The sequence below is a fragment of the Giraffa tippelskirchi genome, chromosome 13 (assembly GCF_054371585.1).
Source record: "Giraffa tippelskirchi isolate mGirTip1 chromosome 13, T2T-mGirTip1v1.2.pri, whole genome shotgun sequence".
NCBI lineage: Eukaryota > Metazoa > Chordata > Mammalia > Artiodactyla > Giraffidae > Giraffa > Giraffa tippelskirchi.
In genome coordinates, this window is record NC_137287.1 from 85348979 (window position 1) to 85365438 (window position 16460).

The 16460-nt window shown below is 45.0% G+C and overlaps 1 protein-coding gene across 4 annotated transcripts in view; it reads right to left on the reverse strand.

The window, feature by feature from the left end:
* The window catches only part of NAPB (NSF attachment protein beta), a 34894-nt gene that overhangs the window by 14574 nt on the left and 3860 nt on the right, over positions 1-16460 (reverse strand). For 2 of the 4 annotated variants that reach the window (XM_081559196.1, XM_081559193.1), the window contains exons 2-3: positions 6649-6728; positions 1689-1805 (exon numbers count right to left, since the gene is read on the reverse strand). In XM_081559196.1, coding sequence (XP_081415322.1) covers positions 1689-1796 — 108 coding nt within the window. In that variant the 5' untranslated portion in view covers positions 1797-1805; positions 6649-6728. Of the gene's footprint in view, positions 1-1688; positions 1820-6648; positions 6729-16460 lie in introns of all 4 variants that reach the window. The other 2 variants (XM_081559194.1, XM_081559195.1) reach the window with 2 other exon arrangements.

Genomic DNA, 16460 nt, shown 5'->3' on the forward strand with positions numbered 1-16460 from the left:
TTCCTGGGGGCTTCTAGACTGCTAAGGGGGCTCTGCTGGGGCAAAGGGGAGGCAGGGTGGTTGGTAAGAAGCAAACACACATCTGCACATGCCCAGCCCCTCCACGAGCCAGTACACAGCGGCTGCAGCATCAGAGAGGGGGGCGTGGGGAGGCTGGCTATCCTGACCCTGAGGACCTCACAGGGAACCCTGCATCACGAAGACAGAACAATGGAGCCGAAGCCAGCATCAACACCCATCCATCTATCCACTAAAACCTGAGGGCAGCTCCTTCCTCGCTGACGTCACATGTATGCAGTGACTTTGGGGTGTACAGGGTTAGAAGATGCTAACTTTCGGTGTACAAACGAATATCAACAGGAAGAAAAAGTCTAATAAACGAGACAGCTCATGAATAACACCGATTTCTCAGAACAGTGAGCCTTACAGAGCAGAGACATTTACAACTCGGGCACACAGGGCCAACGAGCGCCCACCTCACAGAGCAGAGGCGTTTACAGCTTGGGCACACAGGGCCAACGAGTGCCCATCTCACAGAGCAGAGATGTTTACAATGCAGGCACGCAGCTGGCAGTGCCCAGGGCACCGCTTTTGCTCTGGACAGGCAGCAAAGCAAAAAAGCCCGATGGAAGAACCAGGAAAGTAAGTAGATTAGTGACAATGAAAGCGATTTCCCCCTAACTTGCAAAAGAAATATGGATAGTTGTGCCTTTAACAATACAGGAAAATTGAAGAGATACCCACAAAACCCCATTCAATTCCCCAGCTAGGCATTTGATGCCCTTTTCCTCTGTTTTCTGGACGCATTTCCATGAGCACACGCTTTTTTGTGACCTGAGGTTTCCGCTCCCTGTGGTCCTTCAGTTGCCGTGCAAACATGTCCCAGGTCACAGGGCCTCCCGGACGTCAGGGCTTGAGTGCCTGCACCACATGGGTGTGGCACTAATTGCTGATGTGCAATGACTCTACTGTGCGCTTGGGATGTGCCCAGTTTTTCCCTTTGGAAATAAACTACGGCTAATCCTTATACCACAGCCCTTATTTCAGTGTGAGATGGTCAGGAAACTCAGGATTTCTGTGTTAAAACGGGCTGCTGAGACAGGAGGGCAATCCCACAACCACAAGGCATGTGTGGAGCAAGGTCAGGCCTTCAATTGCAGAGTGTACGCTTCTCCAACTCAAAAACAAAGGACATCTGAAAACTTCACCACTTCAAATACCCGAGATCATTCTTTCCTCACAACCAACCTCACAACCACTTGGAAAAATGCTTTTTAAAAAAAGTCAGATAGTACTCGCTTTGGCAGCACGTATACTAAAAATGTCAGATGAATGCTGTGTGTATAAACTGTAACTATCGGATTTTACGACCTCCCGTTCACTGCATCTCCACATAAACTATTCAGAAGGGACGGAACGAACCTTTGTTTCCCTTAGTGAGCGAGGTACACGTTCATGAAATTAACATTAGAAGACGTAAAGTTAAAGCTAATTTCCAAAAAACTGTCCACAATGCAGCATAGATGGGTGTTTAAGAAGATGGTATTGACAACAGGATAAATTTAACAAATTTTCTCCACAGAAACTTCAGATGATCAGAGTTAAAAATCTCCGAATCTCCACCGTCAGGGAGTGCGTCTCCCTCCAGCAGCAGAACCTGCGGGAGGTCTGGGGGGTGCGAGGCTCACCTTGGGGGTCTGCCTTCTTGTAGGCGTTCCCGGCATCCACAAAGCTGGTGGCTGAGTCGTGTTTGCTCTGCAGCTGCATGTGGAGCTTGGCGGCTTGACAGAATGCATTTCCTGCAGCTGAAGACGACACGTGGGTGAGTCAACACGGGGGCAGTCACCCCCAGGGCAGCCCCGCTCCAGCCCACGCCTGGGGAAGGCCCCATCCTGATGGCAGCACACATGCGTGTGACCCAGTCACCTCTGGTGGCCACAAAGACGCCCGAGACCCAACGGGCCAGCAACAAGTGCTGCTCTGAGCCTCAGGCCTCCTTCCACACTGACTGCACATTCAGCATTCAGCTCCGTCCCCAGTGCAGGCCCCACACTGATGGGGCGTCTCCGAGGAGGCAGGAGGCCAGGAGGGTCCATTTCCACTGACTCGGCCGGCATAGCCAGAGAAATGGCAACATAAGAAGAGGCAGCACAAGCCCCCAAGTCAGGCCGCCCAGCTTCAACTCTTGCTCTGCACAGGACAAGAGAACGCCCAGGCACTTCTGAAGATATGGATGCACCCGTGTGGCCTGGACCCTGCCAGTCTGAGCCAACGCTGGCCCAGGACTGGAGGTGGGACCGGAGAAGCCTGGCCTTGACCCCTACCTTTGTGGATCATGAACCTGGCGGCCCAGAGGAGGGTCGAAGCTGCTGCCAAGTGGTGGGCAGGCACCCAGGACCTCCGGGCAGCTGGGAACTTCCCAGCACAGTTCAGGAATGCGACAGCCCAAGAGCAGCTCTGATGAGCTGGGTCTCAGAAGCGTGTAGCATCACTCGGACCTTCTAGGCAAAGTGGTCAGGACAGCGTGACCCCAGAAACACATTCACGTGCTGGCCATTTTCATAATCACACGTATATCTGCCCTCAGAGCACACCTGTGCTTTGCTGGGTTTAAATGTCATCATTTCTTTTACAACTTAATCCTCCTCCTCCCACCAGTAATTTCATTTTTTGACAGTTTAGCTATGCTGGCCATCCCAGAACCAATGGTATTCCATCCCTTCCTGGCTGGGGGTAACAGCACAGCACCGAGGCTCTCCCGGGCTGGCTCCACTTCCCCGGACAGTATTGAAAGAGCTGATTTGACAATTTCACACTCCCACCTTCCAAAACAAGATGCTGGCTCACCTTTTCAATCTGAGCACTCGCTCCAAACACCACTAACTTCCATCTCTGCCAATGTGGAAGTATCTTGAAAGGAGCATATTATCAAAATAAAGTTACACACCTTCTCAGACCCAGTTTCCTCAAATGTAAACATCTAATTCCTCCCAGGATGATCTCTCAAAAGCAGAGTAGCAGATGAATCAGACAATTTCTTTTATCCTCATAAAATAACTTCTAAAACTAAAGAGATGAGATACAGTGGTATCATGATCACCACCACAGCAACATGGAAACAATTTCAAAGAACCTAAATTCTGAAAGAGATGGGAATACCAGACCATTTGACCTGTCTCTTGAGAAACCTGTATGCAGGTCAGGAAGCAACAGTTAGAAATGGACATGGAACAGACTGGTTCCAAATAGGAAAAGGAGTACATCAAGGCTGTATATTGTCACCCTGCTTATTTAACTTATATGCAGAGTACATCATGAGAAACGCTGGGCTGGAAGAAACACAGGCTGGAATCAAGATTGCCGGGAGAAATATCAATACCCTCAGATATGCAGATGACACCACCCTTATGGCAGAAAGTAAAGAAGAACTAAAGAGCCTCTTGATGAAAGTGAAAGAGGAGAGTGAAAAAGTTGGCTTAAAGCTCAATGTTCAGAAAACTAAGATCATGGCATCTGGTCCCATCACTTCACGGGAAATAGATGGGGAAACAGTGGAAACAGTGTCAGACTTTATTTTGGGGGGCTCCAAAATCGCTGCTGATGGTGACTGCAGCCATGAAATTAAAAGATGCTTACTCCTTGGAAGGAAGGTTATGGCCAACCTAGATAGCATATTTAAAAGCAGAGACATTACTTTGCCAACAAAAGTCCATCTAGTCAAGGCTATGGTTTTTCCAGTGGTCATGTATGGATGTGAGAGTTGGACGGTGAAGAAAGCTGAGCACTGAAGAATTGATGCTTTTGAACTGTGGTGTTGGAGAAGACTCTTGAGAGTCCCTTGGACTGCAAGGAGATCCAACCAGTCCATCCTAAAGGAGATCAGTCCTGGGTGTTCATTGGAAGGACCGATGTTGAAGCTGAAACTCCAATACTTTGGCCACCTCATGCGAAGAGTTGACTCACTGGAAAAGATCCTAATGTTGGGTAGGATTGGGGGCAGGAGGAGAAGGGGACGACAGAGGATGAGATGGTTGGATGGCATCACTGACTCGATGGACACGGGTTTGGGTAGACTCCGGGAGTTGGTGATGGACAGAGAGGCCTGGCGTGCTGCAATTCATGGGGTCGCAAAGAGTCGGACACGACTGAGCAACTGAACTGAGAACTGAGATTCACAATGTTGTTAGTTTCAGATGTACAGCAAACTGTTTCAGTTATGTGTGTGTGTGTGTGTGTGTATATATATATTCATTTTCAGACTCTTTTCCTTTATAGGTTATTAAAAATATCTAGTATAGTTCCTTATGCTATACAATAGGGTCCTTATTGTTTATTTTATAAACAGTGGTATCTATTAGTTTCAAACTTAAGGAACCTAACACTCCACAAAATACACTGAGCACCTGTCTACTGTGCTGCACACATGGGTCCAGGCCCTGCAGGCAGGGCAGAAAGAAAGCACAGAAACACGCTGGCCTTCCAAGGTTTATGTTCCAGGGAGGGACAGCACATAGTAAAAGCACAGACAACACAAATAGATGGTGGTAAGGGCATCGGGGAAGAAGGGAAGGGGCTTCCCCAAAGAGTGGACTGCCAGGAATGGCCAGGAGAGACCTCACTAAGAGGATGATGACATTTGTAGAAGGGCCTGGAGGAAAACAGGGACCAGCCACACCCTACTGTGGGGAAGACAGTGTCAAAGGGAGGGCACAGCACAGGCAGAGAGTCAGAGGAGGGAGCTGGGGAAGGAGTGGGCGGGCAGGAGAAGCGTCCAGAGTCAGGAGAGGATGGGAGACCAGCTAGACTCTGAAGGCCACCATAAAGGATTGTAGCTCTGCTCTGAGATAACATGACCTGACTTGAGATTTAACAAGGCTACTTTGGTTTCTTCATTAAAACACACAGGTAAAGTCAAGAAGCAGGGAGATGTCAGCCCAGGCAGAGATCACAAGGGTAGGGGTGAGGATACACATATATCTCCCCTTCAGTTACATAAATAGTAATGTTCCTCTGAAAGGAATTTTCAGAGGTTAGAACATCTGGTCCTCAGATAAAGGAAGAAAAAGGTCTTTTTACATAAGATCACTTTTTACATATTATTACAGAATCTGATCCTGGTTTTTCCAGCAGTCATGTATGGATGTGAAAGTTGGACCATAAAGAAGGCTGAGCCCTTAAGAACTGATGCTTTTGAACTGTGGTGCTGGAGAAGACTCTTGAGCATCCCTTGAACTGCAAGGAGATCCAACCAGTCCATCCTAAAGGAAATCAACCCTGAATATTCAATGGAAAGACTGATGCTGAACCTGAAGCTCCAATACTTTAGCCACCTGATGTGAAGAGCCAACTCATTAGAAAAGACCCTGATGCTGGGAAAGATTGAGGACAGGAGGAGAAGGGGACAACAGAGGATGAGACAGTTGGATGGTATCACCAACTCAACGGACATGAGTTTGAGCAGGCTCCGGGAGAGGGTGAAGGACAGGGAAGCCAGGTGTGCTGCAGTCTGTGGGGTCACAAGGAGTTAAGACATGACTGAGCAACTGAACAAGAACGCTGACAGGACCTGAACCAAAAAAAGAGGTGACCGCTAATCCTCTTTTCTCCTCTCTTTTAAAATACATTATAATTCAGGGGCAAAGGCACTTTGGAAACAGAACATACCTTTCTTATCTAAATATTTTAAAAAGAATTTCACAGTCAGAAAGGACCTTTCAGGGCCATCTAGTGCAACAGCATCTACTTCACGGAACTGACCTGGAAGCGTCCACCTTAGAAACAAGCGGAGAGATCGCACACCTTACGTTCACATGACTCGGCGTGGCACGGACATCTCCATCAAGCTGGGAGAGCCCCTGGGAAACAAACGCACTTTGGGAGGGAAAGGCCCCCCACCTCAGGTCATCTGCAGGCTCAACGGGGCCAGAGACCCATGTCCTGCCTGGTCAACAGCCATGTCCGCCTTCACTACAGAGAGGTTACCTTCTCTGTAACCTCTTACATGAAGGTTATCTTCATGTAACCTCTTTTTTCCAGGGGTAGAGAATGAATCTGCTTCTTGAATCACTGTTGGAAAAGAGCTACCCCCTCTCAGAATAATGGAAAGAATTCTGATTTCATTTTGTGTACTTTCCCTGCGTAAAAGTATTATGTTAGAAAATGAGGAGTCTGTCAGGGTTTAGAAGTAACACCCCCACTGCCTCATTTCTCAGGGGACCACAATCAGTTATTAGGGTAAGGTATGGTTAGAAAGTCTCCACTAATGTTTAGGCAAAGCAAAGCAGGCATTTCTATTTATCTGACAGTTTTTTTCAGTTACTTTTACTTTAACTTTCACTCCTTGTACTTTCACTCCTTTAAGCACATGAGTAAACAGCAAAGGTTACCCTTCTTAACTCCAAGTACAGTAAGTCTTTTTAATCACCACATGCCCACTGTAGTAAGTGTTTTACAAACACTAAAGCAGACACACCTTTATGCCTAAACTTCAATCAGTATTTCAAGCTTTGCTCCCTTGGATCAACAGCCCCCCTTCCCCACCCCGCCCACGCAGCCAGCAGTTTTTCCAAGGGGAAGATCAAGTTCTTCTTCAAAGTGATTTTAAAGTTATTTGCCTGGAAAGCAAACAAACAACACCTTCATACATACCACTCCAGTTCTTGGCCATCTTGAACATGTTCGCAGCTCTGGTATACATTTCACAAGCCTCTTCTATTCTTGTGTTTCCTCTGAGAAAAATGTAAAGATGAGGTTAAGTTTTACAGTAACAACCATTCACGTCCCTAAATATCCCTCAAATAATGGACATCTACCAAGCACTTACGACGCGCCAGACCAGCGCTAGAGAACCTTGCTAGCTGCTCGGACGGGACACTCCGATCACCCTTGCTGCCCCAGGTGAGGGAACCGAGGTCTAAGAGAGTCAACGCCACCCTGCGAGGATGCCGGAGCACTGAGACCCAAACACTGCTGTGGCAGGACCCAGGGCCTACACCCTCAACAGCGTCCTTTCCATGTGTGGAATGAGAAGTATATTTTTCAAAGGAGGCTGAATTTTGAAGGATAAAGACATATTGACGCTTTTTAACATCCAAGAGCTTAGCACTTTTTGTGTTCAGACTTAAAAGTAAAAACAAAACCCGAAGCAGGAGCAGCAATGCACCAGGCTGTTCGAGGGCTGTTATACCTGACGTGAAAGGGGCCACAGGGTCCGGCCCCCACCCTGTGGAAATGACTCTACAACATCCCACGGGGGGAACCTCACTGCTTACAGCGTTTTCACTGCACCAAGCTGAGGGCTCTACGCCCTATGCTCCTTTGTCTCATGTGTCTACTCTATAAACAAAGAATCAGAGAGAGAACCAGAACAAGAGGAGCTCTGCACAACACACATCACACACCAAGGGGAACTCCCGGCGGAAAACAGATGTAAAGACTAAGAGAGGGCGAGGCCAAGGCTGACTGCAGTCTGGAGGGGGGGCACCCCCGTGCCACGAAGCTTGCAGAGGGCAGGCACAGACCACGTGTGACTCTACCTGGGGCAGTCACTACTGAGTGTCTGACTCCAGACTAGTTCTTTAACTTCTTTAAGTCTCCAATCATGCATGTGTAAACTGAGGGTAACACACAATCTATACCTCTGGGTTATTATGAAGATCAGAAGAAATAATCCATAAGGAGTTCTCACTATAGGGCTGGACCCACAGTCAGTCAGGATGATCATTATAATGAAGGCATACAAACTCTGGAATATTTGTATACCTCGTAAGTGATCTGTATCTAGAATATATAAAGAACCCTTACAACTCAATAACAAAAAGACTAATAATTCAAGTAAAAATAGGCCAAAGATCTGAATAGACACTTCTCCAAAGGAGATTAAAAGAAAGATATAGCCAATAAGCCCTCGAAAAGATACTCAACATCATTAACCATCAGAAAAATGCAAATCAAAACCACAAATGAGATAGCACTTGACTCCCTCCAGGCTGGTTAGAATCAAAAGAGAGGACTAAGGAATGCTAGGGAGGATGCAGGAAACTGGCGCCCTCATTTACTGCCAGTACAAGTGGCAAACTGTATAAAAAGCCACTCTGGATAAGTCTGGCAGGTGCTCAAAAGGTTAAACATAGTTACTGTATCACCCCAAATTCTACACCAAGGCACATACCTAAGAGAGATGAAAACATCGGTCCACACAAAAACTTGTACACAAATGTTCACAGAAGCATTGCTCATAATAGACAAAAGTGGAAAACAACCCAAATGTCCATCAACTGACAAATGATAAATGAAGGTGGTCCACACACAGTGGAGCAGATCAGACAATGAAAAGGAATGAGTACTGAAGGAAGCACTAACTGTGCTACAAAGCAGACGACCTTCACGACGTCATGTGGAGAGAAGGGCCAGTCCCAGGGAAGCCCACCGTTCACTGGAAAGGACTGCAATAGGCCGGCTCTAGAGCTGGGAGCGCTGCAGAGAAACGGAGCGGGTGGGCAGAGCTTCTTTCTGGGGTGATGAAAACGTGCTAAAACCACTTGTTGTGGTAACTGCATCGTTTGGCGAATGTGCTTAAAAACTACTCAACTGGACACTCTGGATGGGTGACTTGTATGGTATGTGAATTACATCTCAATAAAGCTGTCTCCCTCCCCCTCTAAAAAAATCCCCTTTGGGTGGGTATTTCATACAGCCAGGCACAGGATGGCAACAAACCACGCCAACAGTCAAGTGGCAGAAGGAGCAAAGACTTCTCGCTCACACCTTCATGCTCCTTTTTCTTCACTTCAAAGCTACACTAAAAAAAAGCTAATTATTCTGATGAACATTCCTAACTCAAGAAAGCTTTCAATCTTAGCCACAGCTCCTGGGAGCTAACAAAGGGCTTGCCACTTTCTGTGTCTTATTTTTCTAAAGTGTACCAGGAATCTTGAACTGTAATTACAGTGCAATCATTCTTATTAAAGGTTTCCAAATAAAACTAGCTTCATTAAAATGTACTTTATCCTATTATTTTCAGAAGCAGGTTCAGCTAGGAATAATAGAACGCCTACAACATGCTAAGTTTTATGCTGCATGTTTCCACGTACCTTATGCCACCTTCAGTATTACAGCGACCACGAAAGATGACATCTCCATGTTGCTGTTGTCATCCAGTCGCTAAGTGGTGTCTGACTCTTCGAGACCCTATGGACTGCAGCATGCAGTCTCCATACTACAGAAGGGAAAACACTGTACCTGGAGGTCAATGGCTTGTCATCCAGCCAAGGTCAGTAGTGGAGCGGACACCTGAAGTCAGGTTCAATGATCTTTACAAAACTAATGAATGAACTCTGCGAGACTCAAGACCCTCACCTCTCACTAAACAGAATCACCAGAAAAATCCTGACATTAACAGCACCAGAGAACTCACTCATCATAAACAGACACAACTTAAAGAATTCATGAAAAAATTTACTTTTAAGTTACTCCAACTGTCTACTGTGTTCTATACCTGTGAAAGTTGATTTTTGTGAGTTTTAAAGAAAAACATTCAGAATTCACGTTCAAATAATTCAGCTGTTATCCAGAGCCCCTAGAACTGAGGTAGAAAACAGAAACAAGTTTCAGTGAGGAGTCTACATTATAAATGATACAGTACAGCACATGGCGGGCTTCCCGGGTGGCTCAGTGGCAAAGAATCTCTGTCTGCCAGTGCAGGAGACGCAGAAGATTCGGGTTCGATCTCTGGGTCAGAAGATCGCCTGGAGAAGAAAATGGCAACCCACTCCAGTATTCTTGCCTGGGAAATCCCATGGACAAAGGAGCTAGTGGGCTACAGTTCATAAGGTCGCAGAATTGGACACGACTTAGCAACTAAACAACAACAGCACATGGCACTAACCTGCCAGAAAACACTAAGAAAATAATGTTCTTACCAAGGAGGAGGTCAAAATGCTGAGAAAAGATATTTAACTACAGGCTGGAAAAATCTGATTGCCTGACCCCCACCCCAGGTTCCACAGAGGAGATGGGTGAGCCACCCGCCGCCCAGGAGCCCAGAACAGCAGAGCTGGGTCCAAGCCCGACTCTCCTCCCTGCCCCACCTGCCTGTTCAGGAGGGAAAAACTCATCCTGGGAAAATCACAACCTATTAGTCCAGAGAGCTCAGATGACATCTACACACCGACTATCAACCCCCGACTCATCCAAAATCTTGCATTTTCCTCGTGATGAGTGACAGCTATCTGGAAGCCCCAGGAAACTGCAACTGAGCACATGGACGGTGAGGGTGGGGAGACAGCAAGGCAAGCGCCGTGAGCACCAATGGCTCACGGTGCCTGTAAATGCTTGACTCAAATCCTCTGCTTTTTCACAAACCAGTAACAAGAGGTGTAGCTGCCAAGAGGTAGGCTTTGGAGTCGGACTGCCGACAGACAAATGCAAGTATCCATCAGCTCCTGACCCTCTGCCCGCAAGAAGAACAAGAGCAGCCCCCAGACCCACAGCACCCCGAGAGCAACCGGCAGAAGCCGAGCAGGGGGTTCAACCTCGACCACCACGTGCTCTGCCTTGGACCCTGGGATTCCACCTTCTGAGACCCTCTCACTTTATTTCTATTTAACAAAAAAGAATCACAGATTCTCAAATGCAGGAAACAATCTGAGACGTTTAAGGACTGTCTGACCAAACTATTTGCATTTAAGCATAACTTCTTGAAATAAAGTTACAAGAACAGGTACAGCACAGAAAGCTGGTGGGACTTTTATCTGGTAATAGCTCCAGACGAGGGGTCAAGCGTGATGAGGAGTCACACTTCCTGCAGAGGGGAGATATGTATAGACTGGACCTTTTAGTAAAACAAACCGCGATACTTGAACATTACAAGGAAGCTAAGAATAGGAATTACTGGATAAACTCAGAAATGACTCACACACAACATGACTTGTCAAGAGAAACTTTCATATTTAATTTCAATCTTCATAAAAATTTATTTTTTTAAAACAGAATTTAATCGTTGAGACCTGAGATTCCTATAGGACAATGGTAGCTGCCTAAATACAAAACCACGTCCTTGTATCTTCTGGAACTATGCAGATCAACAAGGAGTGGATGCAACCAACGGACTGGAGACCATTGAGTCAGAAGTCAACAAGATTTCATTTATTGCTGGGGCAATAAAAACCCTGAACCAGCAGAGCTAGGGGCCTCCCAGGTGGCGTTAGTGGTAAAGAGCCCCCCTGATAATGCAGGAGACACAAGAGACGCAGGTTCGGTCCCTGGGTCAGGAAGATCCCCTGGAGGAGGGCATGGCAACCCACTCCAGTATTCTTGCCTGAAGAATCTCATGGACAGAGGAGGCTGGCAGGCGACAGTCCATAGGGTCACACAGAATCGGACACAACTAAAGCAACTTAGCATGCACGCAACAGAGCTAGGAGACAGCCCCTGCTAGCAATCAGGAGGGGACACCTGGACACAAGAAGGGGTGCAGCAGGGTCCCACAAGCACAGTTCACAGGCAGCCACACCCCTTCAGGGAGGGGCTGCAGTGCGGGATCCAGGAGGCAAGTGTGAAACCTGGAGGGCATGGGGGCCTGGAAGGGGGGCCTGGCTAGAGGTGTCAGGCTCCAGAAGATGTGCTTCTGGGGGAGGGAAGGAGAGAGGAGGCTTGGCAGTTAGCAAAAGAAAGCAGAGGTGGAAACAAACTCAGGGTTTTGGGAAACAGAGGAGGCAGAACTGGAGTGGCAACAAACCCCAACCCACCCCCAAAATCCTAGTCATCAAGGAAACCACACCAACGTATGGACAGAAGATGCTGCAAAGGTAACATGCGTTCAGGAGAAAGCACACTTCCAGTGTTGACTCTTCCCCAGGTGAGCGGTCTGCAGTAGACCCTCTCTCGTGATGGGCCTGGCAAGGGCACCATCTGAGCTCGCAGTCAGGCATGTCCTCAATGACACACTCACAACCATTCTGGACCAGACACCCGCTCTGCCTTCACGTTCAGTACCATATTCCATGAATTATATGAGACAGTCAACACTCTACTATAAAACAGGCTCTGTGCTAGATTGTTTCACCCAACTGTAGGCTAATGGAAGCGCTCTGAACCTCTTCTAAGGTAGGCCAGGTGAGGTGTGTTAACACATTTTCGACTTACAATGGGTTTATGGGGACATAACCGTACTGTAAGCAGACAGAGACCTAACAAATACCTGAACCCCCTGACACACACACCCTCTGAATAGAGGAGTAAGTAGAGCACGCTCACTGACTGGCACACAGGCAGGTAACGCATGCTTCCCAGGGCAGACAAAACACTCGATTCCCAAGTACGGAAATCAGGCAAAGGGTACCAATGAAGATTCACGGGGTATAGCGTACTCCTCTTGTGACAGGAGCATAGACGACCCCTGCAGCTTCTCCTCCCACTCCTTCCCTCCAAGTCAGCGCTGGCCACTGTGCCCGGACTCAATGAGGGAGGGGAGCTGCCCTCTCCCTGGGGCCGGGCAGCACAGGCCACGTGGCCACAGGCGTCAGATAATCCTCTTACCTAACACAGCCCCAAATCAGGCAATCACAAGTAACAAGAAAGCAAAGACTGCTACCCTGGCATCAGAGGAATAGAATTTGGGCTCAAAAGTATCGAATGAAACAAATAATACTAAAGATACAAATCAAATGAAAGTATACTGGTTGTGAACATCTAGGCACCCACACATGGCAGCCACCTTTATAAAGCAAAAATCACAGGAACCCTGAAAGCCAAAATAATCTTGAAAAAGAAGAACAAAACTGGAGGGCTCACACTTCCTGATTTCGAAACTTACTGCAAAGCTATAGTAATCAAAACAATGTGTTACTGGCAATAAAGACAGACATACAGACCAGTGGACTAAAATAGAAAGCCCATGAACAAACCTTTGCACTTTTATGGTCAAACGATTTTTGACAAAGGTGTCAAAATATTCACCAAGGAATAGACAGTCTTTTCAACAAACTGTGCTGGGAAAATCGAATACTGACTTGCCAAAGGATGAAGCTGGAGCCTTACCTATGGTGGTAGTGGTTCAGTCGCTAAGTCATGTCTGACTCTTGCCACCCCATGGACTGTATGTAGCCCGCTAGGTGCCTCTGTCCATGGGATTTCCCAGGCAAGAGTGCTGGAGTGGGTTACCATTTTCTTTTCCATGGAACCTTCCCCACCCAGGAATCGAACCCAGGTCTCCCACCATGCAGGCAGATTCTTTACTGAATGGGCTATGAGGGAAGCCCCAGCCTTATGCACAGCCTTATGCAAAAAATTAACTCAAAATGGGTCAAGGACCTAAATGTGACACTTACAACAGCAAAAACTCTTAAAAGAAAACAGAGCAAAAGCTTCATGACACTGGATCTGTCAGTGGTATCTTGGATGTGACATTAAAGGCACAGGTTAAAAAAGAAAAACAGACAAATTGAACTTCATGAAAACAAACAAACAAAAAAACTGTGCATCACAGACACTATTCACAGAGTAGAAAGGCAACATACAGAATGGGAGAAAATATCCTCAAATCACATACCTGATAAGGGATTAACATCAAGAATATATAGCAAACTCCTAAAACTCAATAACAAAAAAAAAAGTCAATTCAAAAATGGATAGCCAACGGGAATTTGCCGTATACCTCAGGAAACTCAAACAGGGGCTCTGTATCAACCTAGAGGGGTGGGATGGGGAGGGAGATGGGAGGGAGTTTCAAAAGGGAGGGGATATATGTATACCTATGGCTGATTCATGTTGAGGTTTGACAGAAAACAGCAAAATTCTGTAAAGCAACTACCCTTCAATAAAAAATAAATTTTTAAAAAATGGACAAAGGACTTGAATAGACATTTCTCCAAAGAACATATATGAATGGCCAATAGGCATATGAAAAGATGCTCAACGTCATTAATAATTAGGGAAATGCAAATCAAAGCCACAGTGAGATATAACCTCAGACCTGTTAGAATGGGCATTATTTATACAATACCAAGCGATGGAAGGAAACACGTACAGAAATTAGAATCTGTGTGCATTGTTGGTAGGAATGTAAAATGGTACAACCGCTGTGGACAACAGTATGGCAGTTCCTCAGAAAATTAAAAAAGGGATTACTGCATAATCCAGCAATTTCATTTTGGGGCATATACACGAGAGAATGAAAAGCAGGATCTCAAAGAGATACCTGTACAATCATGTTCATAGTTGAAACGAATAATTTCCCTAAAAATACAATTTACCAAAACTGACCTCAGTAGAGACAGGAAGTTTAAACATTTCCAGGGGAAAAAAGAAGAGAGAAGTATCAAGGAAATTAACACCAAAAAGCCCAACATGATTTCACATAAGAGGATTCGATTTAAAAATGCAGAGACCAGAGCATGGGGGAAAAGAAAAGAAAAACTTATAAATTCTTTTTATGAGGCCCCTGTGACATCAGTACTTCAATCTGAAAAAGACTATACACATACACACACTGTAAATAAAAGAACTTGAAATAAAATAATTTAAAACAGTATCCAACAGCCCATTAAAAAAAATCATACATTATAATTCAGGGAGTTATTCAAGGGATGCCAGGACAGTTCAATATGAGGATATCCCTTGGTTAATGTACTAATAACTAAAGGAAAAAAGTCATGCTTACCTCACAGTTATTGAAAAGGCCTTAAAATATAAGTCCTTCATTCAATCCATAATGAAAACACCCATTAAAACCAGAATTGGCAGATACCTCCTTACTGTGAAAAACATGTATTTTAATCCAATAAAGTACTGATCTATTAACTTGTTAAGATTTTAATTAACATTCCTAAGATAAGTTCTATTAATATTCAAATACAGACATGATTAACATTCTGAAATTCTGCTTACAAAATCTCCTTATTGCAAACTCTTACGTTATCACTCACCAAAATTTCTTAAGATAACAAAAGTCTTACTGATTTTATATGCTAATCAAATGAACTCAAAGTGAAAGCATAAAAATGAATTAATAAAGTCTCCTATAACTAGGATGATCCTCTGTCCTGGTTGCAGGGACACTCCTGGTTTATACCCATCTTCTTGGCATCTCAAAAATATCCTAGCTTGAACACTACCTTCACGGTCACTCTGTAACTCACAGATATGGGGAAATATCCGTAAAAAGTTTAAAGTAGAATTATATAAAGTTTAAATGCTATTTACATATAAAAGATAGTATTTAGAGATTGAGACATCATGAAAATCAGGAGGTGAAGAAGATGCACTGTCAGGTAAGCCATGCTACCTTCTTCATTCTCAGCAGAATCAACGAACAGTATCTAAAACTAGTAAGTGAGGCAGCAGAAGTATTCTAAAATTATTTAGAATCATGGTAGCAACCATCAGAAGAATCAAAAGGAAAGTTAAAAACAGTTACCTCTGCTGAGTAAGATTTAGGAGCATGAGGATTCAGGGAAAACTCTTACTTTTCAACTGAAACCCTTCTGTACTCCTTGCCATTTCCTACCATATGGAGCTGATACATTTACAAGGAACAGGTATTGAAGGAAACACAGAAGAAAGAAATATGGACTCCCTTTCACTTTGTTACCTTTGCTCTTTAAACTGATCAAAAGAGCACAAGAAAACAAATCAGCATCTGTAGGGCATTCACCAGAGTCCCCTGAAGTCCCAGGGAGGTGCTGGGCCACAGCCACCAATAAGGTACACCCCCAGCACCTTACACCCGCGAGCTGCAGGCCATCAAAGTGCTGGTCCTCCCTACCGCTGGTAAAGGACTCTGCACCTCACAGGGCTCACAGGAATGAGCGAATATGGTGAACGCTGCAAAAATGCAAGCAGAAAAAGGCCAATCTTGTGATTATCATTTGATATATGAAATAACTTGACACTAAAAATCAAAAAACCAAATGATCTTAATATAGCTCTGTGCAGCACCTCATTCAATCCTTACAGCTCTGACAAGTAAATTCTTCCCCTCTGCCCATGAGAAAGCTGAAAAAAAAAACAAACAGAAGCTCTGAGTACGATTTGCTTGGCCAGGGTCACCAAACCAGTCAACTAGAATCTGTATTTGGCCTTCTTACACACACACACACACACACAGTGTGTGTACATATTATTATGGCTCACATATAATATACATTACATAATACATAATAGGTTATTCTATTATTACATAAAAATATAATAAATATATATATTTCTTACACTATACCACCTGTCTCTAAATCTGAGCTTAGTAATAATTTTTTTTTTTAAAGTTCAATCTGCATCGGAATATCTACTGTAACTGAGGTGGACCTAAATGCTTTACAAATGCCATCATATGTCCCCATCATAATTTGGCAAAATTTAAACACAGTTTTTGCCAAAATAAAGCTGAGTGAAAAATACTGATAATTAATGACCCACAATGCTTAAGAAATACTCCCAATTTTCACAAGTAGCTAAGAAATATA